At 37.1% G+C, this 2,132-nt stretch overlaps 1 protein-coding gene across 1 annotated transcript in view; it reads left to right on the top strand.

The window, feature by feature from the left end:
* arhgef39 (Rho guanine nucleotide exchange factor (GEF) 39) overlaps window positions 1-1,899 on the top strand; it is a gene marked incomplete at its 5' end in the record, with an annotated part of 53,852 nt that extends 51,953 nt beyond the window's left edge. Inside the window, 3 exon segments of the mRNA XM_014031591.1 lie at window positions 935-1,043; window positions 1,179-1,267; window positions 1,374-1,899. Of these exon segments, the coding sequence (XP_013887045.1) occupies window positions 935-1,043; window positions 1,179-1,267; window positions 1,374-1,416 (241 nt within the window). The 3' untranslated portion in view covers window positions 1,417-1,899.
* Between the last annotated feature and the right edge of the window lie 233 nt (window positions 1,900-2,132).

Here is a 2,132-nt window from a genome sequence, read left to right as displayed (position 1 = left end):
GATCTAATCTGGTGAACACAAATAGCAGTGAAAACAAGAAAAATGCAACAATTTTAATAGTTTAGTAAACACATACAGATCAAAGTATAAAAACACAAAAAAAATACATTAAAATGTGAATTTAATGACGTTAGGACTGAGAGAAATATATAAGATTCACATTATTAAATACTTTTTATACCAATTTGTTTTTTCGTGTAATATTTTTTCAAAAGTAGAAATAAGAGCTAAATATCAGAACAAACATCTGTTCCACATGTAGGTTTGTTCATTGTCACAAGATTTATTGTAAAGCCAATAAAAAGTGGTACAAAAAAGATTTTCTAATAAAGGGTAAAAACTTTCCCACACCCACACTGCTGTGAGAACAACTACACACTTTATTATTTTCTATCTATTTTTGTGTTTAAAAAACATTAGAGAAGAACCCGTCCAGATGACCAATACAATTTTTTTTTTTTTTGGTTAAAAAAACAGTTCAGATAAGAAGCTGATCAGATCAGCTTTTTGTAGTCTGTAGCACCACCTGCAGGATAAAATAAGAACGGCACTGACAGCACTGAGATCTGATTTGATTTAAAAAAAAAGATAATTTATGAACGCTGACAATTAATTTTGTTGCTTGAACCTTAATTATAAAACAAAAAAGAAACAAAACATTTATARAGACTCCGGCCTCTATCAGGTTATGTTGGGACTTCATTCTTCAAGCTGTGGGAAGTGTTCCTCACAGGTTCTGCTCCATGTTAGCATGTTAGCATCATGCTGCTGCTGGACTGAGATCTGARGGCTGTGGATCCTCCAGAGTCCAGACCAGCTGAGACCTGTCTGACCCCAGGACTTTCTACAGAAGTGGAGACCTCCTCGCATGTTTTTGAAGATGTTTCCTCAGCTCGTGGTGAAGCCCCTCAGTCACTCAGGCTTGTGTTGACAGGAAGCTGCAGTCCAAACCGACGGTGGTCCATCAGCGATCCGAGCCGAGCCGCAGACCCCTCTGCTCTGCTGAGGAGACGAACATCTCCCCCGTCAGAAAGAGAAACATGGTGAGTTCTGGTCCAGCAGAACCAGTGTTCCTCAGACCAGGTCCAATAAGTCCTGAAGTGGATTATTTCACATGTTCCAGAGCTGAAGTTTATTTTAAAAAACTTTTCTCACATTTCAAACTGTTCTTTCRTCAGACGAGCTGTGAGCATGCTCAGAAGCCCCCGTGTGGAGCGGAGTGCAGCCCCCTGAAGAAGATGAAGATGTCTGARGCTGCAGGGCAAAGGTTGGTTTTCTGCTTTCTGATGTCATGTTTGTGTCTGTTAGCATAATATCTCCTAAAGCACTGAACCAGTTTTAAAAAGCTGCTTTTATGTCCTGTTTGTGTTCAGCAGTGAGGACMCCTCCTCCTCCTCCTCCTGTGRGATCCTCTGATGGTCGTTCAGTGAGCACACCTGAAACTCTCAGCTTTAACTTCCTCCTTTGTGCAATAATAACCTCTGCAGCTGATCACAGGGTGACACCATGTAATCATGGAGCATTACTTTAAACTCCTCCCACTTTATTTCATTTACTGATCCTTTCGTGTGTTTTTATTTGTCCGGTGTTTTAGTTTTGTCAATATAAATCTGTTTTTGTGCTTTGAAACATTTATTTCTACTTTATACCTGAAGCCAAAAGTTTGTGATTAAAATGACCCCAGTGCTCAAACAGCTGCTACCTGCTGAAGAGCCTCGCTTTGTATTTACTGAGCAAATTTAAAGTCTTCCTTTTTAAACTGTTTCTCTATTATTCATTTTTCTTTTCTTTAGCTAAAATATTATTTAAAGCTGTTACACTGGTTTTATTAGAACTGCAGATGGAAATTGTAATTTCCAAATAAAACAATCTAWATAAAATAAAGCATTTTAAATCTTCCAACTATTTTAAAGGGGGCCTATTATGCAAAATTCACTTTTTAAAGGTTTTTTTTCTCAACTTTGGGTATGTACTTCTTAAAAAACAGTCTTAGGACCAAAAAAATGCACCCAAGGACATATTTACTGTAAGTAAATGTATTTTTAATGTATATTAATGACAAGTTTTATACTTCCATCATTTTGTGATGTCACAACACTTGGAGGTTTTTATGTAACAACAATCGTTACTGA

This window comes from Austrofundulus limnaeus, unplaced genomic scaffold (assembly GCF_001266775.1).
Source record: "Austrofundulus limnaeus strain Quisiro unplaced genomic scaffold, Austrofundulus_limnaeus-1.0 Scaffold1277, whole genome shotgun sequence".
NCBI lineage: Eukaryota > Metazoa > Chordata > Actinopteri > Cyprinodontiformes > Rivulidae > Austrofundulus > Austrofundulus limnaeus.
This window is presented reverse-complemented; position numbering and strand designations above follow the sequence as displayed.